This window comes from Curcuma longa, chromosome 16 (genome assembly GCF_044706935.1).
Source record: "Curcuma longa cultivar G26 ecotype Majalengka, Jawa Barat chromosome 16, ITB_CL_G26_1.1, whole genome shotgun sequence".
Lineage (NCBI taxonomy): Eukaryota > Viridiplantae > Streptophyta > Magnoliopsida > Zingiberales > Zingiberaceae > Curcuma > Curcuma longa.
In genome coordinates this window covers 10,822,856-10,847,288 of record NC_133876.1, presented here as the reverse complement: position 1 = coordinate 10,847,288, position 24,433 = coordinate 10,822,856, and the positions used below count along the sequence as shown (strand labels likewise).

General features: G+C 34.5%; 1 protein-coding gene across 1 annotated transcript; it reads right to left on the bottom strand.

Moving 5' to 3' along the window:
- Positions 1-7,250: 7,250 nt before the first annotated feature.
- On the bottom strand, positions 7,251-22,348 carry LOC141847359 (splicing factor U2af large subunit A-like). The gene is made up of 18 exons (XM_074735394.1): positions 22,202-22,348; positions 20,210-20,439; positions 19,614-19,718; positions 18,885-18,949; positions 18,264-18,343; positions 18,134-18,178; positions 17,998-18,057; positions 14,428-14,488; positions 12,056-12,168; positions 11,627-11,742; positions 11,320-11,421; positions 10,321-10,396; positions 10,151-10,239; positions 9,272-9,338; positions 9,090-9,191; positions 8,093-8,174; positions 7,931-7,998; positions 7,251-7,760 (listed from the first exon to the last, which is right to left on the bottom strand). Exons 1-18 carry the CDS (start codon positions 22,289-22,291, stop codon positions 7,611-7,613), a joined length of 1,701 nt encoding a protein of 566 aa, XP_074591495.1. The 5' UTR covers positions 22,292-22,348; the 3' UTR covers positions 7,251-7,610.
- Between the last annotated feature and the right edge of the window lie 2,085 nt (positions 22,349-24,433).

Here is a 24,433-nt window from a genome sequence, read left to right as displayed (position 1 = left end):
TTAATAATATCATTTCAATATTACATTTGTTTCTACAATAATTCGTTCTTTGATGTATTCGTGTTTGTCAATCTCCACAAAGGATAATTTATAATACGTTTGATATGTATTTCTCTGATTCATGAATTATGGTTGGAGTTATGAAATATTTTTATTTTTCATGAATTTTCATCTATCTAACACGAACAAACATGCACGTTTTTGTTTTGCACAAGGTTTTTACAATTGAAGTGCATCAACTATTAATTCACATAATTAAACTACCCTGCCCTATCAAAAAATGTTAGATTAAAAGAGACAACATATATAATACTTGTCAAGAAGTTAACATCCTATTCTCAGAAGCATTATACTTGTATTTTGATCTCGTACTAACCTAAGCAAGAGAGAAAAAAAAACATTTTATTTGCAGGACAAGATGTTATTGATCCCCTCTTGTTAGGACCTATGGGAATTAGAGGGGAGGTGAATAACTTAATTTAATTGCATCGACTTCGATTGCGCAATGGAAAACTTCAAACAAACTTGACAATACAAGCACAATTTAGAGATTTTACTTAGTTCACTGCTTTCCAAAATGGCTACTCCAAGGTCTAGTTCAAGCGATACTACTACCACTAAATTTTCTCTTTCTTGGATACTTCGAAGACGGAGAAGTCTCTTATAAGATAATACACAAGAAACAAATTAGATACAAACACAAATGAAAGAGAAAAATATAACTTTACAATTGAGAACTTTAATAACTTTTTTGTTGTTTGGAATTGCCTCTTGATGGTAGAATAGCAGCATTTTGTCTCCAACCTTGCGTCTCCTTCGATCTTCCTCACAATTCTCTTTTATAGGATTGTTGTCGATTGATTTTTCATCTATTAGTCAATTGATCTTATCCATCAATCGATTGATCACTATAGATTCAAACACTATTCTAACCTGTCAGCTCAACGGCTCCATCTATCTCAGTATCAATTGACTGTCTATTACCATCAGTCGACTATTGCCTAATCAGTTGAATCCCGTTGTCGAATTTTAAACTTTCTATTCGCTTGAACAGTAATATCAATCGACTGATTATGATCAATTAAGTTGAACAATTGAGTTCCTAACTAACTTTTTGTTTGATATAGTAATAGTCGATACCCCGAAGTTACTGTAGCTAATCTTAAAAATTCCTCAAATCCCAATTTCGGGATTTAGAAATCATCAATCGAATGACACACCCTATCAATGCTAATACTTATCTTTCAGTTTTACCAAGGTTAAATTCTCATCTTATTTAGTATCCGATTGACCTCAACTTATTAGGACTTCTTTTGCTCAACATCCGATCAATCTTGACCTGTCGAAACTTTTTATTGTCTAATATCCGAGCAACCTTGACCTGTCGGGACTTTATCATATGTCAAATAACTGATATTTCTTGTCCTGTTTGGACTTCTTATCTCATGTCTAAGATCCGGTCAATCATAACCTGTTAGGTTTTCCCTCATTGCCAAGTGTCCGGTCTCCCATGATCTACTTGGACTTTCTTTTCTTATGTCATGCGTTCGGTCCTGCATGATCCATTTGGACTTCTTGCCTCACCCCAATTACTCCATGTTAGACTTCCGATCACTAAGTATTCGGTCAATTATGATCCACCTGGACTTTTCTCTTATTAATTCTCTGTTGGACTTTCAACCACCAAGTATCTGATTAATCATAAGTACTCACTTGAACTTCTCGTCTTATGCCAACTCCCGAATATATTATATTAAGTGGTTACTTATGTATCTCGTTGTAGTCAACATCAAAATGTTTATGGGAGTCTACCATGACACATATCATAAAAATCAATATGGAAGAGGGAGGGGTTAGGTATATTTTTATACTTATTACCATTGATAATGCACACTTTCACTTGTTATCTATCGACACAAAGGCAATAACTTTTAATCATTACAACTCTATTGCATATAATGGTAATTCAGCATCAGATTTTGAAGTAGTAGTGAGCGTACAATATTCATGCTTATGTTAATATTCATGTTATGTTATACACACTTTCACTTGTTATCTATCGGCACAAAGGCAATAACTTTCGATCATTACAACTCTCTTGCATATAATGGTAATTCAACATCAAATTTTAAAGCAGTAGTGAGCGTACAATATTCATGCTTATGTTAATATTGTAGTATAAATTATAATTTATGTTAGTTTTCCATTTCACTCTTATAGGTATCCAAATTAAAGAATATCCTTGTGGGAAACAAGCAGACATTAAAAAAAATAGAATTAATGTATCAGTATCAATTTTTAAGAACATGTTCGCAATAATTTCTATATAATTATTCATCTTGTTGTAACATGTTGGTGCAATATAAAATGTCTATGCCTAATATGTTATATTTTGATATTTGACACCAATAAACCTTAGAGCACAAGATGAGATATCTAACTTGTGTGTTAAGTGTGCAGGAAAGTCCTTACGAGTAAGGCAAGTGCAGGAAAGTCCTTACGAGGTAAGGCAAGGAAAGTCCAAGAGGGAGTCTTGGCATGAGAAAGTCCTTGCGGGTGAGAAGATCGGAGGCAAGGCAAAAGGAAAGTCCAAGAGGGAGTCTTGGCATGAGGAAGTCCCGGAAGAGGTCTAAGAGTCTTGGCATGAGGAAGCCCTTGCGGGTGAGAAGACCGGAGGCAAGGCAAAAGAAAAGTCCAAGAGGGTCGGGGAACGAGCTCTTGGCACGGGAAAGTCCTTACGAGGTAAGGCAAATGAAGATCAAGAAGGTCGACGACCAGAGTCTTGATCAAGCGAGGAAAGAACTCGGTAAGATTTCATTTCAGCCATTTTTCACTGATGTCAGTCGACTGAAGGGTAAGTTCAGTCGACTGGAACCAAGTTATTACGTCTGATACGCCTTTGTAGTCGACTGAATTATTGGCCAGTCGAGTCATTTTTTATCTCAGTCGACTGAAGTTTAAGGCCAGTCGACTGAGGTAACTCAGAAGCGAACAGAAGCCAGAATGACTCGACTGGTCGTCCACACTAGTCGACTGAGGTCAAAATCAGTCGACTGAGGGGAAAATTCAGTCGACTGGATTTTGAATTCTGACAAAAATCAGGCGTGATATCAGCAGTTCAGTAGCCGTTTTCGATGTTTGACCATATCAGTCGACTGGAGTGGTAAATCCAGTCGACTGGTGACTTAAAAACTGAACTGGTATAAGAGGTGAGTGCACTTCGTGGAAGACACACTCACAACCCTTGAAGCTCCAAGCTCCTGTGCTCTAGTGATCAAGAAGTGATCTGGTGATCAACCCTAAAAGCTTGGAGCAATCTTGTGAAGAAGAAGAAGCCTTCTATTGTGTAAACATCTTTTCCTTCTTCTTCATTCTTGTGCTTGATTTGTGTAAACTTGTAACTGGTAAGAAGGTTTCTCCGCCTTCGGTGTTTTCCGAGAAGGAGAGGTATAGTGGAAGAGTGGCTGAGTGAAGATCCTTGGATTAGTCGCCTCAAGGAGGCGGATACCAAGTAAAATACCCTTGTTAGCATTGTAGAGTTGTGAGGGGGAGTGTAGAGAGTCTTTCCTTCATCGACGAAAGTTCAAGAGAAGCTATTCAACCCCCCTTCTAGCTTCACAAGGTCCTTACAAGTGGTATCAGAGCGAGGCCACTCCTCATCGGACTAACCGCCGAAGGAGTACAAAGCTAGAAGAAAAAGAAGGAGAATGCATCCTCAAGATGGATTCGGATACGACATCCGAGTACCTCCACCATTTGGCTTGGAAGAGTTTGATCATTGGAAGTTAAGAATGGAGTATTTCTTGAAGATGGATATCGAGCAATGGTTTGCTCTAATAGAAGGATTTGAAGCCCCAATGGATAGCAAAGGAAAGCTCCTCAAGAAAAAGGAATGGACCGAGGAACAACTCCAAAAATCGAAGACAAACAACAAGGTAATTGAAATATTAGTAAATTTAATTCCTAATGATATATTGTGCAAGATAGGGCAATATCGAGATGCAAAAGAGCTATGGAGTACGTTGGTCAAGCTTCATGAAGCTCCAACCTCAATGCAAAGTGAAGATGAATCCAAAGAGGGAGACTCTTTGGAACAAGAAATTGAGGAGTCGGAAGTTGAGAGGTGCTCAATCTCCGAGGAGGATGATATGGAAGAAATCCATACATCAAGGATTGAGGGGGAGGATAGAACATTGACATTGGAACAAGATGGATCATCAACATCCGGAGCCAATGAGGAAGATCATGCTACCTCAACAACATCAAGGATTGAAGGGGAGGATAGAATATTGACATTAGAGCAAGATGGATCATCAACATCCGGAGTCAATGAGGAAGATCATGCCACCTCAACAAGTCAAGAGAGCTCAAATTATGAAGGTATATCAATTTCAATTCATAAAAATAAGAAACATATCATATGTTTTGAGTGTAGGAACAAAGGGCACTATAAGAGTAAGTGCCCACAATTAATCAAGAAGAAAGTTCAAATGACACCTAAGACAAGGGAGAAGCCAAAGGAAATTGAACCCTTGGTGCGAAAAGGCAAAGAGCACATTGTGTGCTTCACATGCAACCAAAGAGGACATTACCGACATCAATGTCCAAGGGGGAGGTGGCAAAACAAGAACAAAGGAGAAAGCTCAAACTTAGGGGGAGCTCCTAAGGTAAAGTCTAAGGTAACATTTTATAATGTCATTGCCTTATATCATGATGAGCATGTTAGAAATAGATTTTATCATCTTGGTGCTAATTATCATGAAAATAGGAAGCATGAGAATTCTAAGGATAATTTTAAGTCATATCATACTAAAATAATTCCACCTAATGATAGAAATGATCTGAATAAAAATTTTAAGAAGATTAGACATATGCCTAGAAATAGAAATATCAAGGTAAATCATGAAAAGTTAAAAATTAATGATTTGGAGAAAAAAAATCAAGTTTTGAGATCAAGACTTGATAAATTAGAAATGACCCTGGATTACTCAAAATGTTTAAAAAATTTTAAACTTTATACTAATTGGTACAGGCATATAACTTCATGTAAAAAACTCATAATCAGGCTTTCTCACCATATCTACCTTCTACACACTCACCTCTTCTATCTCATTATAAGTTTTCAAAAATTCAAGTCTCTTAGATCTATCAATGGGTTTCAGTCAAAATTCATTGATGGATATCGAAAACTCGAATTGGACCCATTCCAACTCCTATAGGTTTATTCAGTGCACTAGAGTCCAAATATACCCTCTTCTGTTTCAAAGCAATCCCAACAATGATCAACTTTTAGAATACTATGGTGTTGGTTTCGAAAAACCAACACCACAGTGGTACTGGTATTCAAACACCAACATCAAACATTATGGTGTTGGTCTCGAAAGACTAGCACCACAATGTCTGTGCCACTTGGCACGTGAATATAACTTCTTCTACGAGTCTCAGAATCATGGTTTCACACCATATATATCTACTACACACTAATCTCTCTCATCTTATTATAATTTTTCAAAAATGTGAGTCACCTAGGTCCATCAATGAGTTTCAATCAAAATCCATTGATGACATTAGAGAGCTCTGATCAGACTCTGATGCCGGACGGGATAGTGATTATCCCGGGAGCAATATTGAATCCATTGGTTCGACTGCGAACATCGAAAATAATCTTCTAAAACCTGTTAATTCAGAAGAATAACAAGAGATAGAGAAATAAACGACATTGCTAAAAATATTATTAAACCAAAATTTCTTTCTCCCTAAACATCAACTCATAAGATGTTTATATAAACCCAAACTCTAAGAAAAATTTCTAATAAAATAAAAAACTTTCTTAATAAACTCCAAAAGAAAATTTCCTCATAAAAAAAAAAATTCTTAACAAATTTGAAAAAAAAGATTCCTAATAAAAAGAAAAATTTCTTAATAAACTCGAAATCCTAAAAATCCTAAACTGACTTCAAATATAAAATCGTAAGAAAAATTTTAACAGACTTAATCCTAAAAATTCTAAACGGATTTAAGAAAATCTTAAAATAAAAAAATAGAACTTTTTAAAACTACTCTAAATACCAAAATTTTAAAAATTACTAAAAATAAAAACTATCAAAATTAATAATAAAAATCTTCAAATCCTCTACAATGCTAAGGAATCCTCCTGCATCAGACTCATGCCAACTTCTATAAATTTCTACAATGCTAAGGAGTCCAAATGTGGCTTCTGTTATTATCCTAAAGCATTCCTTGCATTGCTAAAAAATGTAAAAAAAATTTAGACTTTGTGTCTATTGCCACGGATCTATAACTTCATATAAAAGATTTAGAATCAAACTTTCTCATAATATCTACCTTCTACACACTTCTTCCATCTTCCCATCTGATTGTAAGTTTGGGTGTCGGTTACTGTGAGGAGATAGAGGAAGAGGAGTGGCAATCACTCACACGAGGAAAAGAAGGCAGACAAAAACGAGTATGAACGAAATAGAAGCAAAAAAACAAAGATAGAGAGACAGACAGGGCAGAAGAAGAGCTAAGGTGAGGCCGCACATGAGGATAATGACACTATCCTCATCCAGAGTAAAGATTGATTTTTATTAAAAAATATATATTATAAATTGTATTAATTTTAAAATTTCTTCCTGATTCTTTTTATAGTATTATTTTTTATAAAATAATAATTTTAAAATAAATTTTCAATTATCCTAATAAAAATATAATAGACTTTTTTTAATAAATTATAAAAAAATCGGAGATAAAAGTTGGGTAAGTTTAACTAAGGTTCTCTAAATAAGAGAGGCGAATGCTCTCCCCTTTGTGCATTGCTCTTTTCTCTTTGAAGTTTCCACTCTCATCTCCCCTTTTCTTAGTGTTCTCCCCTTATGTGGTTGGTGATGCCTCTTCTTGATGAATTGTTCTTAATCAGAAGCAACCAGATGCATATTCTTTTGTGTTATAGCAAGGCAGGTTGGCTGCTCATCCTAGCAATGCAACTGCCTTCTCTGCGATCGATAGCCGAGAAGCATGTGTACTTGGCCTGTGGCCCAAGATAACAAACATGCCAAGTCGCAACTAGAATCCAATGTGATTTTACAGAAACAATAGTTGTGCCTCGCCGCTCACATGTGTTACGCATTTCCAGAGTTAGGATAGCGTAACGCGACCTTCCTACCCCGTCTAATGAGAAAATTGTGTCATTGTCTATGGATTGTGACCCAGTAATCCCCAGTTAAAGCCTCTAGTATCAAGAACTAATCTGACATGAAAATTACTACCTCAGACTTGAAATCATGGTTTAAGCATATCGAGTACAGCAAAGAGGCAAACATAATGATATTCTACTAAGCTAAAGCAAATAGATGATATCACTACTCGATATCGCTTGCCAAAATGCTATCACTGCTAGATATAGGACAGTTCACCGATCGGCATGGATATCACTCGTTTTGTGTCTATTGGATATGAAAACTATGGACTGAGGCCCTCTTTGCTCCAACCAGGAAGAGTATTGTCCAATAGATGAGTGTGGGTAATGGATTTGGTTGTATGTGAAAACACATACAATGGCATGGTTAGTCAGGTAACCAAAAGGCAACGGCACAATGAGGTTATCCCGGTTAAACCACCGCTACCGTGTCATAGTCTCCGGTAGAGAATTTTTCTTCAGGGTAATATGCAGCACAGACAACATTTTCGCCAAATCTTCTGCCATGGAGAGAGACCTTTGCTCGAGCTGAGTCTGTGATATTTGCATACTCCAAAAAGACCTGAAAGAAATGAGTATGGATATTACAAGGACAAAAGTTTCACTGCCGGCTTATCGGACATGATAACTACATGGGTTTTCCTCATCAAAGAGTGCAGTTTCAACTTCTTGTGCTGATGAATAAAAACTGATGCACCCTAGCATGCCAAGTTATGAATCACAAAATAATACCTTTCCTACTCCTGGAATCACTTCGCCGGTTTGACTAGGACGTGGTATGACAAGATTTATCAGTGAACCTTCATAAAGGAAAAGTAAGCAAGTCCTGGGGTTAGAACTGAGAGCAATGCATTGACTGCATAGAAGAATTCGACATAGTAAACGTAAACTTACCAAACTTCTCGCTTTCTTCTCTCATATCCTCTACTATTTCTTTGTATTCTGCATCATCTCTCAGCTCATCCACAGAAACAACCTTCAAAATTAAATTCAACAGATTCGTTGAATAGAAAAAATATTAACACTGGCTACTAAAATGCCATATAAGATAAACAGTAACAAAGAGTGGGCATGTTGCACAAGCAGCTTGAAATGCGAGAATGATACGCCACTTATGGTCAGCATCCTCTGCAAATTATATTAATATTCTTCTAAAGATGAACGTAATACAAGCAACCCACATCAACAGAAAGCCCAGTTAGCAGTTGTTTGGATGCACTCATTAATTTATCACGACAAAAGACTTGCATTACCTCTTGCAACGAAATATCAACTCATCACAATACGTAGGTATGCATTGCTGGCATCAATTGATTCCTATTAATATAAGCAACATGTGCTAATAGGTACATAATAAAAATTATTGAAATGTGAATATAAATCCTGAACATTATGAATTAGAACCAAAATTGATCCTTTTAATCTGTGAGTGACAAAATAAAATAATAATAATAATAAACTCAGAAACCATTAGAAGACAAGTATTCTACATAACTGAAAAACAGAAAATGAAAAGGAACAAAAATTTCCATCATTAAACATTTTTATGATGTTGATATCAAAATATAAATTTCTAAATATGATTTCTCAAGCATTTCTCTCAAAATGTGAGAATGCAAATCCAATACAAGAATGCAAACAGCAGAGTAGATACACAAGACAAAAGCAAGCTTCTAACCAAATGATTGTGTCCTCCTCTATGCTCCTTCAATGTGCAGGCATCAAATTTTAATCAATCCAGCTTGGTCAGTTTTATGATTTTGTTTTCAAGGTGCCTCCATTATGGTTATTTATACTAACTTATTATGACATCATCAAATATTAACTTATTACGATATCATCAACTGAGAAGAAGGCACAAGAGAAGCAACTGAAACAATGGAAAATCTACCTCAGTCAAACATATAACTTTGGTTGGAAGTTCCACAGCAGCATTCGCAACAGAATCAGTCTCAGGAAAAGATGTGATCCCTCCACTTTTAAAAGCAAGTTTCTTCATCCAACAGTTCAAACAAAGTAATGATTGTGCAATAAGAGATTTAGTGTGCTGAATAAAAGTTAAATTTGTGTTACCTGCATTGCTATGTGTTCGTGTGCCTGTTGTAAAATTAATTCCTGCTCGGGCTTCATTTGCCCCATGCTGTGAATGTATATAAACAAGATCTTTATGTAAGATATCATCTATCTAACATATCTATATATATATATATGTGTGTGTGTGTGTGTGTGTGTGTGTGTGTGTGTGCAAAAGACTGATGTCCTCTTTCCTGGATTTTTTCAGGAAAATTCCATGTGGACAGGCATGGTGAAGATGAGAGGTTCAACTCCTTCCCATCTCTTCACCAATTATATACAGACAAGTTATATAGTGAGAAATTAGGGTAGGTCATGAGATTTGAGATCTTTTTTTTTTACTTTTGACTTTAGATTTGATCCATTAGCTGACTATATGGAAACTACTAGCTGCCAGTCTGCATAAACATATTATATATTTGGAACGTGACTGAACTGGACTGAGGGCTAATACCACATTCAAGCTTTTTAAATTTAGAAAGGTAACATAATTTCACTGAATTTTTGAGTTCTTGGAATTATTTAGAAAGGAAACATAATTTCACTGAATTTTTTAGTTCTTTGAACTATTTAGAAACGAAACATAATTTCACTGAATTTTTTAGTTCTTTGAATTACAAACAAAATATAATTTCACTTTTTTCTTGAGTTCTAAGAGACAAAAGGAAAAGACTCCGTGCAGTTTGGAAGCAATTATTTGATTGAGAATAGCATTGACTTGATAATAGCTTGCTTTTCTAAAGTGCATTATTAATTATTAAAACCTGTGCCAAGCATAAGTTGGAATAATAAACAACGAACCCCATAGAATAAACAGATTTGTATGTGGACAGTCAATAGATATTGATATTCCATGGGAACAGCATATAAAACACCTACCTAGCAGTCGCACGTCGTACAGTTAATGTCTTGTCACCCATTTTAAGCCCATTAAGAGCAGCACAAGCAATGTCAGTCACTGATGGATCCTAAATACCAAAAACCATTCTGAGATGACATAGAAAGTATAAATTAGAAAATGCTCTTCACAATGTTTAATCTACTTTTACCTGGTATACACAAAATCCATAACCTTTTGAGTTTCCTGTGTCCCTATCCTTTACAAGATCTAAGCCACGCAGAGGTCTGTATAAATATGATGATAAGATTGTCATCAGCAAAAGTGGATATAGCAAAATCCTTTTCTTCTTAACATATTGTTTATTACAGAAACCATAGAAGAAATGGAAAGACAATATAGTGCAAACAAACAAGATTAATAATACTTCAATGGAAATTACAATGGTCTAAGCCATGGTTTGAAATCTTGCACCGTGCTAGGCAAAACGGTTGAAATATATCGTTTTGGTAAATCACCGAAACTCAATACCACTCGGTACCATAGTTCAAAATCTCAAGTCCTGTCATAGTTTTGGTCTTTGACTAAAAAAATATTATTTTAGTATTTGCCGACGTTTTAATGCATGGTGCCGGTAATAGATTGGAAGTTGAAAGGAAGGAGATGAAGTAAAGAAAGAAGACATTGTGTTGAGTGGTATTGAATTTCGATAATTCACCGAAATGATATGTTTCGACCATTTTACGTGGCATGGTACAAGACTTAAAACCATACACGATACAAATAATATCTCCTTCCTATGTTTTATCTCTTTCCTTCTTCAACTCCAATCTATTACGAACACCATGCATCAAAATATCGGCACGATACCAAAACAATATCGTTCCAATCAAAGATCGAAACTTCGACACGACTCAAGATTTTAAACCTTGGTTTAAGCTACTAAGCCCACAAGTGCAATGTTCAATTTGAGAATGAAATGACAATAATGAATACCAAAGTTAGTTTGACCATTTTCTTAGCCATTAACAACTAACAAGAGATGGCAAAGACTAAACAGGCCTTGAGTGTTCCATTGTGGAGCAACTGTTGATGCTAAGACTAGCCATTTTCTTACCCATGCTCCTACGCTAAGAGTAAGACACAGGAGATAACAAGCAAAGAATGCACAGGCAAGAAACTAAACAAGCTAAAGAATTTAAATTCACACCCAAATGATTCCAGTAGCTCCCTTATTTGTGCATCTGCAAAATAGTACGGAAGTCCGCCCACAAAGATGCGATCTGGTCCCTCTGATCCCATAATTGTGTTACTGTTGACAAAGTATAATGAGTTTCCAATAAGTTAAAGTTGAATCAAAAGCAAATGTATAGCATTCCATGTGGCACCATCAAATTGTCTTGACAACTACTTTATGAGGGATATCATACTGTTGTAATTCTACTTCTCCAAATCTTGTGATTGAGAAAACAAACATGAAATTGTATTCCCAACTATAAGGAAAGCATAAGATGTACCTAGATGAAAGACCAACCGCATCTAAGTTAAGATGTGGACTAGGTTGACTGGGTCCAAGTGTTGCAGCCAAGGAAGGGTTGTAGTCGGTGGGCCTTCGAACTTTCACTGAAACTCCCTATCAAGTTATCAAGAGGTATCACACAAGATATTAAATGTGCTTTGCTTGCGCATAGAGGGTAAAAAGAAGAAAAAAAGATCCAAACTCTTTCTCTAACAAAAAGCAGACTAAGATGGCACAGAAAATGCCAAGGAAATACTCAAGTATTAAACCATAAGTACCACATCCAGAGCAAAAATAAATTTTCATAAGGGCTTCCACATACACAGGCATGTCAAGAAGTAAGGCTTACAACAAGAATTGCATATAAGCATAGGTTAAACAAATCAGGCTAGCATTAACAAATGGAAGATTTTATAACATAATGTACCTCAAATATTATGCCATCCAATGACATTGCATTACTTGCTTCTTCAACTGATCTCATCTCAACAAAAGCAAATTTCTTTTCATGATTTATGTACACATTGACCACAGCATCACCTAACATGAACAGATGCATATAAAAGCTCATTTAACTAATTATACCAGATTTGATAACCATACATGCCATATATGTAAGTTGAACCAATTGTTACAACATGCAATAAAAAAAACAAATGCATATAAATCAAAGTTTAAGGCTCACCCCTTCAAGGTATCATCATCTCATTCACATTGTGACATATTTTCAATTAAGTTCCTCACATAACAGTCTCAAGGATAGGGAAGGAAGAAAGAAAGACCAAAAAGGACCATATATGTGTCAACTATGCAAGCTACATATATATCAGCAGACAGCGAAAACAAGGAATAAGCTAACAGAAGTTGAAACATTGCATGGAATGATTAGCAGGACAGTGACAAACCCAAAATAAGCAGACAGACAAGTGAATCCATTTCTGTAAATTTTGAGTATTTTTTCAGGGACAATAAATATCTTTTACGACTGGACTTAAGTGTCAAAGAACTATCCCTCATCATTTTTGAACCTATGGGGTCAAACCATAACAAGTAATCATCTTACAGGTCAGATAATTGTCCATTTTGTGTCAGATAACAGCTAGATCCCTCAAGAATTTCAAACAAATGGTTGCATCCCTGTATAAGCTGTCCATTAGATAAGACAATACCACTCCACAAACAATCCATAACTTCAATAGTTATCAACAAATTTAAACCATTACTAGATCTCATTGTACCCTATTGATAATTTCTTTATGGGAAAACTTCAGTTTACCCCCCATAGTTTGCTGCCTTTACTGAAATGTCCCCCAAAGTTTCTGAATCATAGTTTAACCCCTATAATTTTGATCTATTGTCAAAATAGCCCCGCTCCGTTAAATTATAACCATCTGTTATCTTTTTGTTATCTCCAGGGGCACAAGATAATTTATAATTCAGCTTGTGCCCTATAAATTCAAGATTTGTAATATTTTTGAAATGCCCTATAAATTCAAGATTTGTAATATTTTTGAAATCCCCAACCCATGTTACATTGTGTTATAGCCAAAAAAAACTAGAAAAAATCATTGTCTAAAATTTTGCGCAAGCTGATTTGCAAATTCAGCTTGTAGCCATTTTATACCAGCATAGCTACCAAGTTCTAGGGCACAAACTATTTTAAACATAAGTTTGTGTCCTATAAATTCAAATATTCTAACATTTTTGGAATCACAAATTCTTGTTACGGCTTGTACTGAAGCCAGAAATCCAAAAAAATGGTCGCAGGCATATTTCCAATTGGCTTGCAGTCATTCTGTGTCAGCACAATGTCAAGTTTAGGTCATAAGCTATTTTACAATTCATTTTATTGGAATCACAAATTCATGTTAGGATTTATTAAAGCTACAACTCCAAAAAAAGGTCATGGTTTCTCAAAATTTAAATGCAAGTTTGATCTTAAATCAATTTGCACCCAAAACATGGCACTGTGTTGGCGCATAATGACCGCAAGTTGATTTATAAATCAGCTTATAACCAAATTTTGAGAGATTGTAAGTTTTTGGGGTTTGCAGCTTAAATACAAATCATAATATGGGTTTTTTGAGTCTAAAATATTAGAAATCCTGAATTTTCAGGGCGCAAACTGATTTTAGAAATAGTTTCTGCTCTAGAATCTAGCATTATGTTGGCAGCCTAGCACAGAATGACCTCAAGTTGATTTGCAGTTAAAATTTGAGGCATAATAAACTTCTCTAGATTCCTGGCTTTAACAAGTTGTATCATGAGTCTGTGACTCCAAAAATGTTTAAAATCTTGAACTTAAAACATTAGCAGACACCATTTAATGTTTTCTGTGCTTTATGATTTTTCATATTCCAATACTCGAGCAGTCTCCCAATTGATGGTCCTACAACTTTCAGGGCAATTATGTCGAATTCTTGGTTACATTAAAAGCTCCGGAATCTGGTTTATATGAAATCTCCTATTTTCTAAGCTGCAGAAGAAAAGATCATGGAATTGATTTTTTGTATCTCAAGGCACTAATCCTAAAAGTAGCTTTTGGCCTGCCAAGTTACTTAAACAAATGTTAAGTCTCATAAGTTAAGAATTGTAGGAAACCTGTCTTAAATAATGTGTAAAAAATCACTTTTCTTTGTTCTTTCTCATTCTGAAAAATCAAAATGCAATGTGTTCTAATATTCTTCCATTGGCAGGTGCAGCAACACAATAATTTGTGATAGTTAGAACAAACAGCAATATGCACAGCAAATGTCAAAAGGAAAAAAACAAAGAGAATTCAAAAGAAGAAAATTTCACCTGGACCTGCAGAATTTCCTCCTATAGCAGACATTATGTGGCTAAAAAATGTAGCAATTGTCTGTTTGCAGTAGCAAATATAATAAAAATTAGTGTGTGTATCCTAGACTAAGTATACTAGGAATAATTATGTTAAACAATGCAGTGGGAGAAAAAAGTGGTATTCATGAAAAAAGTAACATCCAACTAACCTACATAACAAAAAAGGAAATAAAACACTGCACATAAAGCATTTTCTGTGGTATTGGAGCATGCAGTGAAACATGAACCCAACGCTACATGCTACAAAAAATTTTAACAATTACAGTTCGCCTAACTTAACATGATAAACCGAAAACTGGTGTACAAGAAGTATTTCCCTTTGCAGATACAATTTTCAAAATTAATAATAAAGTATATCCTATGGAGTAAAATCTTAGGATTGATTATGCCTTTTTACCCAAGAAGTGTTGTTTTGAGACATTTGTGGAAAAGACAAATAAGAAGTTTGAAAACAAAAGACATTGAAAGACAAATATTTTTGTTGTATGTTGAAATGACATTTTGAATCAGACTAAACCAAATAGTACACATGATGTAGCACTAAATCGAACAAAACTGACAAAAAAAAATAAAATATTATTGAGCTAAATGATGATTAGCATGGGAGGATTAGGGGCTCCTTTTAAAGACTCTGACCCAAAGAAAATTGAAAATAAACTAAAATATACAAGGAAAGGAACAATTAGGTATAGGACTTATTTGGAATAAATCTACTATCCCCTGACAACATAATTACCAAATCAATATCTACTTTAATTAACTAGTTGTCCTCAATAAAATTAAATTCCTACTTTGCATTAATTCAGCAAAACCATATATTAGAAAATTGTCTAAATCAATAACAAAGAGAGAAATGACCCCAACACAGACAAACCAAGAAATCAAGTGTTATGAAAGTTCATCTTGACAAAGCAAAGTTATTGCACAAACAATTGTATCACCAGCAATAGAGGTGTAACAAGTTGATGACTCATCATTGGATGTTGGATATTACATTAAAAAAATAAAAAAAAATATCAAATTTATATCTTCATAGGGGCAAAATTAATTTTTGGAACAAATTCAAAAATTTACTAAAACTACATAAAGGCATCTCGAATGAGATTTCAAGACAGTATAGAGCTTTAGGTGTTAAATCATATAATATTAATTAGTCCATAGAACAAATATCTGTCATATCATTTTCACAAATAGAAAACTTTGTTATTTTATACTTGTCAAAAAAAAAACTTTGTAACTCATTTGAACAGATTATGAAAATTTTGATTATCCTAATGCTTCCCAAAAGTTAGAAAGGATATGAAAACAAAATCTTTGAACGTTAATAAATGAGTTAAAAGGACCAAGGTTTAGATTTCGAACAATGCCAAAGTTTTGATTTATGACCGGAATGATATGGTTTTGGTACCGTATCGTATCATGCCGATACGATTTCGGTACTTTTTAAAATATAAAATATATTAATTAAAAAATATTTTTATTAATATTTGATTGTTATAAATGCTTACTATTAGGTTATATTTGAAATGTTGAATGTTGAGTTCAAATTTTGATGTTATCTCATGAGATATTTGATGCTTATTGAATCTTTTGCAACAACTATTAAATGTATAAATTTAAAATCTATATTGTTATTATTATTGCATATAATTAAATAGTCTTAATTACAATTTTATTGCAGAGACATCAAGTCCAAGAAGATTGATCTTCAATTTTAAGTTTATTGTAAAGACATCAAATCCAAGATCTTGCATTTACAATGGTAATGAAGATTAATCTTCAGTTTTAAGTTTTATTACAGAGGCATCAAGTTCGAGTCCTTGCATTTATAATGGTCATGAAGATCGATCTTTCGATTTCGACATCTTTAGATATATTTTGATGATTTTAAGGATTGATTATGTTATATTTATTTGAAAATTTTAAATTATTCATGGATTAATATAATTTGTATTTTAAGAATATGTAAAAGTGTTGGTTAAATTTTCTATTCTATAATAAAAGGATAAAGGGATCATTGATATATATATATATATATATATGATAATTCTTAGATGATGACTTTAATTCTCGATCTCTATTGACATCTCAAAAGCTAGAACATACAAAATCTTTTAAATACCATATTTTATCTTATTTAAAATTTGTATATTCTAAATATTTTTTAAAAATTAAATAATTAATTAAGTTAATTTAGGCTTCAATAAAGTCTAAACATGATGATTAGGATTGTGCAAGTTTAAATTGAATTGAATTTAATTTATTTTGATCAGTTTAAAGTTAAACTAAATTTATAAATGGTAGTCCAATGCACGAAACTCCTGTCAATGCGAGGTCCCAGAAAAAAGTCTGACCACATTAAATCTATTGTACGCAGCTTTACCCTACATATAAATTTAATTTAATTTTAAACCATATAAATTTAGTTTAATCTTAAACTAAATTTATATGTAGAATAATTTAGTTCAAATCGTAGTTGTATTTAAGAATTATATTATATTTAATTTTTTTATCTTTTCTAACAATCTGTCTCCACTATCCTTACTATCCTTAAAGAGGTTTTGTTTTCTCCCTTAATTTTTGTGTTTGCCCATGTGAAAGGTGAAGGAGAGAGAAATTAACAAAGAAAAAGAACCAACATTCTTAAGAAATTTTTTTCCATGTGTTTAAGGAGGAAAGGAATAAAAAAAGAAATTAATAGAAGATAAAAGAGAAAGAATTAAGGTCTAAAAAAATAAATGAAATTACCAATTAAAAAAATTAAAAAGAAAGAAATTGGAAAAAAAATTAGTAGTGGCCTCCGCGGGGCCTTGTGTGGCAGCAAGGCCTCGCGGGGCCTTGGGGCCTCACAAGGCCTTCGCGAGGACTCGCAGGGCCTCACAAGAGGCCTTACAACACTACCCAATGCTTGTGTCAGTGTCGTGTCGGTCGACGGATAGAACAATAATTCCCCATGTGCCGACTAGAATGACACGATATTTTAAATGCTGAAAAAGGACTAATGAGTTTATAGGACACTCACGATGAGAACTTGTGTGCCTCTTTTGATTATTTTGTGCAAATTGGATATTGTTATAAGTGATGATAAGACTAATCTAATATGTGGTTAGTCAATATAAAGAGAGCAATGCTTGGTTCGCATCTAAGATGGATATAGGGATGAATAATTAAATCTTATAAAAAATAATATTTAACTGTCTCCCAATTTTATAATTGAATATAGACTAGCATTTCTTAGTTTAACTCCCAATCTGTTGTTTCTTATTGGCCCTGGAGAAATGCCCATGTATCATTCATCCTTATAAAATTTGAAATGTCCAAGAAGATAATTTCAAGCTCAAATTATTTTAACAGAATTCAAATTATCATTGAAATCTAGAAGTTGAAAGGTAATACGGAGGAAACAAAAGGGGGGAGTGAATTGAAAAGGGAAAAGTTTAATGATGTTAATAAATGCATATGTACATTATGTCTTGTCTGAAATAATTAGCCAAATAGGCGATAAGTAGATAGATAATAGGATAGAACCTGCTCATTTGCCATAGGGGGAAGACCTCCAACATATATACGCCGTGCATGCCTTGTTGCCTAACAGAACAATCACTTCAAAATCAGCATTCCCAATAAGAAAATCAAAACTCAAAAGAAATGGTTTGCAAGATACCTGTTGGGCCACTGCTTGTGCTGGCATTAGTCCAAGTGACCCAAACTATGCAATGCAATTCAGGATACTAGTAAGAAGGTTACAATTACATAAAAAGTAAGGAAACTGCAGCAAAGAAACTTTAAAATACCTGGGATACTGTAATAGGCAACATTGTCGGTAAAGTTCCACTCATTAGTTGAGGAACAACAGGTAGTGATCCTATATTCCCTAAGAATAAAGAGTACAACCTCAAAAACAGAGATATGTAATGCTTCTAAGTTTTGGTGGAACTAGTTCATTCCTCCAAAGAAAGGTATTCATACATGACATGATTTGCATGATAAAAAATTAAAAAAGACATGATAACCAATGCTGCTGCTGAAGATATATCTGTAAAGTCTACCAAAAGCCAAGAATTCTTCCTGGTTGAAGGTGAAGATCCAGCAGATTAGTTTGTTGGTCCTGCAACACATTTTGATTCCTCGATACATATCGATCCCTTGAACATAAAGTCTACTGAAGACACGCCTTTTGGTAGCATCTTGGGGTATGTGGAGCAATATTGCCTTCTTATATGAAAATACAGTGACATTGACACACAGACAACAGCCAACAACAGAATAATGATCCTCAGTTTCCATATGAAACCATAAATAAAATAATAAACTAGCCTAGATGTTTGTCATGAGTAGATAATTCAAAGGTAAACAAAATAGCACTAACCAAAATAGCTCAAACCAAAAATTAGTAGCAAAGGCTACAGACAGACCTGTAGCAGTAGGTTCAGGCAGACCAGAAGCAATAGGAGCCATGTCAAAACCACTTGTGCGCTTACTGCAGAAGCAAAAAAGGATGGTAGACTTGCCACATTGTATACAACTCACACTAGTGAAAAGCTTATACTATGAGTGAATGTGTACTTCAAGGGTCTTAACAATGACAACTTTGTCTTGCCTAACATGCTACTTGCTGTGCCTGGTACTGCCAACCTTCTAATCAAGTAAAACATCTTGACAGAGTTTTCTGAAAATGTAGTCAATTTAAAGTCTTGCTTTTGAATGAATGTAGTCAATTTAAAGTCTTGCTTTTGAATGATAGCCCCTAGTACATATATGATAGTTTTATTTCTTTTATTCTAGAATTTCATAAATATCTTATTTATACCTAATCATAAACAAATACAAAAGTGAAACATTGAAGTTGTTTCAGGCTATTGTCCATACTCCATTAAACAGCAAGAAGAAAAGATTGCATGGCAGAAGTTTAAATAATAAACTATTGATTTAAGGAAAATTTAATGTTTGCTTCATAAATTCCTTCTTTTACCCTGAAGGATCTCTCTGGTGTACTGACAAAATAGAAAGAGTATTCTTACAGTTGCATATGACATCCCAGAAAATTAAATTCCTAGTAAAAAAGATAAATAGAAGTAGAATGTTTACAAGCACAGAAACAAGAGAAAAGCAATAAGTTATGAAGGAAAATGATACAAAACTACCTTTTAGGTGGAGATGGTGATTTGGTTCGTTTGTTGTATCTATCCTTCGAACGCGATCGTGACCTATGTCTGTATTGTCTATCTTTTTCATGATCATACTTTTGGCTGCCAATGAAACAAATAAGTTCTAACATTATATTTGAGGATAAAAAAAAAGGATTTACATCATTACATTCCTAGTATATTTTTTAACTCAAAAAAACTGCATGTGTTTTCCCAAACATAAACTACAGGTTACTGAATGTATACAAATGCTAGTTATTACCATAAACAAACACAGAAGTTGCACCATTTTTATTATTCCAAAACTACTGTCATAAGGAAAGATTGAATATGATCATAATGAGTATCGGGTACCAACTTATACATAATCACACTCGAGAAAATTTGTTACATGATTCTCTACACAAATTAGTTTTATAAGCTTGGCTACAAGAAAGCAACATAGTTTTTCTTAAAAAATAAGGACATATATAACAGGTTTAATCAAGTGGACCAATGCCAATAAGAACAGTAAATAGAATAAATTAACTTCACAAGAAAGTTGGTAGATAAGAAAAGTACAACAATAACAATAGCAGCATAATCAAGCATACCGATTATTGTCACGGCCATAGTAGTCCCCCCGTTCATCAAGGTTGCTCTTTACTCTTTCATTGTTGGTACTTCTATGTCTACGATAGTCTCTATGGCGGTCAGAATGTCTTTCTTTCTCTCGAGCATGCTCTCTCTCTATTTTCAAACTCTGATCTCTTTCCTTATCTTGGTTCCATTCTCTTTTCTTATCTCGCCCCCCATTGCTTTCTTTATCTTGATAGAAATTTTGCTAAAATTGAAGATGAACCTTTATTCTATGAAATAAAATAATTGGCATACAATCATTGGTATATTTAACATACATGCATAAACATTGATGTCAATATGAAACTGTTTTTATATGGATGGTCCCACTAAACCTAATAGAGGTATATCATTGAATGTCTTTTTTTCCTCTAAAAAAGGTTTATCTCATCATTTTTTTTCGAACAATGGGCCCAAGAATAATTCTTTTATAGATCAAAGTTCAGGATTTATCCTTGTGTAAATAAATTGCAATATTGGTAAACACTAATTTGGTTTCCACACTACCCTTTTTTGGATGTTTTACCATCTCAACACATATTTTCACAGTAGATGAGAAAATATTTATAAATAGCTTCCTCTCAAAATCCAGATTGAAGTAAAAGCAGATGTGCATATGTAGATTTTTGAAACACTTCATCATTATTACTTCCCCTAACCACTTACACCTGCAAGTAATAAAACCCTCTTACCAATTTTAAATAAAATTCCCAGCCAGTTGACGAATCTGTCAGCACAAATTTACAGGTCAGGAAATTTAATTCTAGATGATTTTTTTTCAGTTATAAATCCTCTGCAAATCTTGCCAATTCAACTGCAAAAAACTTTATTAGACTCAAGTGTTATCATCTCATCAATTTCCAGAACTGTATTTGGACACTGTAATAAATAGGTAAAGATATTCCCATAGCTGTGCAATGTATATCTTATGTAAGGTAAGATGACTAAGCAGTGAAAATTCAGCTAAACATGACAATCCTATGAATGAAAATGAGACAGAGGTTTCTGAAGCTTCAAGAAATGATCTATTAAGTACCACGAAAAAATTCTGATAAATCGCAATTTTTTAATGAAAAGGAAGATCTCAAGAAAAGAAGTATTATAAAGGTCTCAATGAGTATATTGTGTCCAGAGGTTTTGTGGCATCTCATAGTAAGCAATTAAAGGCCAGGTTTCTTAAGCAGACGCAAATTCAGACAGAAACAAGGTAGCGAAAAGATTTCTTCAACTGACATTTTCCAACATTTCCACTGGTGGAAATGTGAATAGAAACAAGAGGCAAAAAGATTTTTTCAGCCACTCTTTTCCTCCATTTCCTTTGGTAGAAAGGAAGGGAGGGAAGAAGAGGTACAGGAAATTTTTTCCCAATTTGACCTAAATCTGCTTCCATCTAAACTGGACAGAGAAGACTTTATCCAAGTGCATTAGAACTCAAATCCAATTGAAAAAAGATCATAATTAATTTTTTATCAAATTATGTTTTTACCAAAAAAAATTCCAAACTTAAATTTTCCTTCCTCTTTCCTTCCCTCAAAGAAAACAGTTGGAAGGAAAACTCTACTTTTTTTCCTTACCTACTAGGAAACCGAAACTAAGAATTATTTATGTATCCTTTCCTTATGAATTTTTTCACTATTCTCTTTCTTTTCCTAGTCGTCTCCTTCCATCAGAGAAAACAGGGCCTAAGTGATAATTGTTCGTAACTTAAATAACCAAGTTAACTAAATACCTAAGTCGCACATAAAGACGAAGCAGAAAATCCTAAATGTGCAATTCAAAATTCAATCCTTCGGAATTAACGAATGCATGCTCTAACCTATTCGGATAAACCAGCCACTTCTAATCCTTCGTTTATCTAGCACCTACTTCCTCCAGTCGAAAGCAAGTTTGTTTAGAAAGTCATAAGATGATCGAGCAGGGAAAAGACAACAAGATCAAAGGAGGAGATGAAGGGAGAAGCAGTCAACCTTGCGATGGGATTCTCTCTCCTCGAAGTCGATCCGATCGCGTCCACCTCCTCCGGATTTGCCGTCGCGGCGGCGACCGGAGACCGACATCGCTCCCCTTTCGAACGGAGACAGCCCTAAGCTCGACAGGAACCGAGCGAAACCTGACGCACGCAACCGAGCGGAGAAAAGATCGAGGACCTCCCATTTTTACGAAACGGCACCCAGACGTTTAAAATCTTCATTTTACTCTCAAACTTTAATTTTTGTGATCAAAATACCCTTCCTGCCCACTGTATATAGATCCATGGTTCATGTGGCATCCCGGAACATAGTTGAGTTGGTTATAATAAAATATATTTGATTTACTCTCGGAATATAGTTTAGTTGGTTATAACGGGACAGACTTATTAAAGTGGACAAGAGTCAAATTTCGATGAAACCAAAACAATATCTTCCCCCGTCGTGATCCACTACAGTTTAATGTCTTCTCCCATCATGACCCACTGTAATTTTCTGATTTACCTCCTCACAGATAGTTGTGAGACTGCTGGGGTGGCAGATTTCAACTGTTGTTGAAGTTAATTTGACTGTGACTTACTTTCGGGGTATGATTGAGTTGGTTAGTGAGAGGCAGACTTACTGAAGTTAATTTGGATATGACTCATTAAGTTGGTTTGCTTCATCAGATAATTTAGATGGATTCAGTTAAAATATTATTTAATATATTTTAAAATAGGTTCAAGTGAACTTATTCGTCTAGACTCACAATCTGTGTGGATCGGTCGGTGGCGGACTTAGTTAGTCCGCAGATTGAAAATTTTTATTTTTAAAAAAATATTAAAATAAAAATAAAAATTTTAATTGACTAATAGATTTCATCCGTTTAAAATATATTTAAATTTTAAAATTTTAATTTTATCTGTTTAAATTATAATTTAAATTTAAATTTTTTAAAATTTTTTATATTTTGATAGGCACATATGAATTTGTAATTCGTTTTAGATTGAGTTAGGTTGAAATTTTCATAATCTGTTAGGTTAATGAGTCAGTTCATCTTATCTTCTGTAAAAGTGAAATTCATCATCTTAACGGCCTCACACGATCGGCTCCACGATAATCAGTTCATCCTATCTCTCATATGATATGGATTTTTGACGAATTCATCTGCTCTACTGTAAATTAATTCGTTTGACAACGATATGTTAATAACATGGCTTTTAATTCGTTTGACAACAATATGTTAATAACATGGCTTTTGAGGGGCAAATGTGAAAAAGGAAACTTTGAAAGCCGCTCCAATTAAAATGATTTAATATTAAAAATGATTTTGTAAAGTCATTGTTTACGCCACCTTAGTGGTCCATTGGCTTCGTCAGGATTTGAATCTTTGTCCTCTTCTGTAAATCTGTTGTGTCATAACCAACTCAGCTATGTCTCAAGAACGTTGTTTGTTTATCTCTTAGAGAAAGCAGACCGTGGTGTCACGGCCACGTGAGGCAAGCGACCTTGCACGGGGTTGCTAACTGCGGTCGCACGAGGCTGTCATTCACAGCCATGGCTGTGAGGCCCGGTCATAAATTGGGAGAAATTCAATTGTACAATATTGCGAAGAAAAAAACTTATTTTCCATTCGATTTGAAGAGATAAAAAAAATAATCTATCGATGAATTTATAAATCCGTCTATCTATTAGATTTATGAAATAAATAAGAAAAAAATTCCCTCTTTGTAACGGTAACTGTTGGGTCTAAAGAATGTCCACATCTCCACAATGGCATGATATTGTCCACTTTGGGCCTAAGCCCTCATGGTTTTGTTCTTGGGCTCTCCCCAAAAGGCCTCATGCCAATGGAGATACTTTCCATCCTTTTAAACCCATGATCTTTCCCATGTGTTTTAGATGTGGGACTATGTTTGCACCTCTGCAACCCAACAATCCCCCCTCAAACAAAGGACCACTGGAAGCTCCGCTACCATTTCTCATGGTCCGGCTGCTATTTCTCATGGTCCGGCTGCCATGTCCTCATGGTCCGGCTGTCATGTCCCTCATGGTCCGGCTGTCATGTCCCTCATGGTCCGAGCCTCCCCTACTTCCTTTGTTTTCTCCGAGGGTCCCCACATGGTTAGATCTGTATCATGGCTCATCCGACGGTTAGTCCGGTGAAGAGCGGTCTCGCTCTGATACCAATTGTTGGGTCCAAAAGGATGTCTGTATCTCCACAATAACATGATATTGTCCACTTTGGGCCTA

Excerpts from the sequence above, each read along its gene's own strand:
- LOC141847359 (XM_074735394.1), bottom strand. The coding sequence starts at position 22,291 with ATGTCGGTCTCCGGTCGCCGCCGCGACGGCAAATCCGGAGGAGGTGGA. Across the intron at positions 7,999-8,092 it reads AGAAGAAAGCGAGAAGTTTG|GTTCACTGATAAATCTTGTC; the intron begins GTAAGTTTACGT and ends TCCTTTATGAAG. Across the intron at positions 7,761-7,930 it reads TGATTCCAGGAGTAGGAAAG|GTCTTTTTGGAGTATGCAAA; the intron begins GTATTATTTTGT and ends CATTTCTTTCAG.